Raw genomic sequence first — 1,018 nt, 5'->3', positions numbered from 1 at the left:
TAATAATTAAAATAGACGCTGATACAGTATTGGCCCAGTGTATAAACCCAGGTTCTTACCAGTTCTGTCACCATGATTGGCCAAAGAGATGTCAGATGCTGGGATGAAATCCGCAACAGGAGAACACGAAACATCAGGAACATCTGGGCTAAAACAGCAGGGCTAGGGTTCATACGCAAAGCCTCCGTGAGACGCTCTGAAAGGAAGAGGGTTTTATAATCGGTAAAGAACACAATCAATCTTAATGTCTCTTTTTTAGTTAGATAAAAACTTAAATAATCATTCAGTAGTGGTAGCAGTACCACACCTTGGATGAGGGGCAGGTAGAGATGATACTGGTCGATTTCTCCACTGAACATGGCAAATGCCTGGCGCTTCAGCAGCATGGGTTTCTGATCTACATTAGCAAACAGTTTCAAGGAGCCACTCTGCATGCCTACATCACAGATAAATAATGGTTTGTAACAGCAAATAATCAAAAACATCTCTACAATTTGACCATGACACTTCCAGAAGAGATATTTTGACTGCACCGGTTAGAAAATAATTTCAATACATGACTTATTTGAATCCTTGGGAAGGTTGAACTTTATTCTCTTTTGTATGAATTGATTATTTTCACAACCATCACTGTACATCCCTTTCCCAACATGTTTCATTCTACTCCAAAATAATAAATGAACCTTCTGTATCACAGATTTGCTCACACCTCTAGAAGACAATTGTATCTTTACGACATCGCAAACATTTCCTAAAGGCTGTACTCACTCATGAGGTCTTTAAACATGGTCTTCTCATGAGTCAGCAGGTGGTCAATAATGGATTTCCAACTATAGAGAACACAGGGAAGTCAAGCAGAGGACAGGAGAAATTGGATGAATTTAACTTCATTTGTGTAATAAAATCAAATACACATGACAGACAAGACAGTTTCATTCTCTCATGAAGATATGGGGTATGTGTCCTTAGCTTTGGCATAGTAATAAACATCTGTAGGATTAAACAGAACCCACACTAA

At 38.7% G+C, this 1,018-nt stretch overlaps 1 protein-coding gene across 1 annotated transcript; it reads right to left on the bottom strand.

Annotated features, from left to right (window-relative positions):
• Window positions 1-47: 47 nt before the first annotated feature.
• On the bottom strand, window positions 48-851 carry LOC111662598 (protein DOP1B-like; the record flags this gene model as incomplete). Its single annotated transcript, XM_023416513.2, has 3 exons — window positions 769-851; window positions 308-436; window positions 48-196 (listed from the first exon to the last, which is right to left on the bottom strand). Coding segments are annotated over exons 1-3 (297 nt in total), but the record flags the coding sequence as incomplete, so codon positions are not given.
• Window positions 852-1,018: the final 167 nt, after the last annotated feature.

Source organism: Seriola lalandi, unplaced genomic scaffold, assembly GCF_002814215.2.
Source record: "Seriola lalandi dorsalis isolate HSWRI2012SDOR001 ecotype SW California unplaced genomic scaffold, Sedor1 jcf7180002000639, whole genome shotgun sequence".
In the NCBI taxonomy this organism is placed as follows: Eukaryota; Metazoa; Chordata; class Actinopteri; order Carangiformes; family Carangidae; genus Seriola; species Seriola lalandi.
The sequence above is the reverse complement of the archived record's forward strand: the minus strand, read 5'-3'. Positions and strand labels throughout refer to the sequence as shown.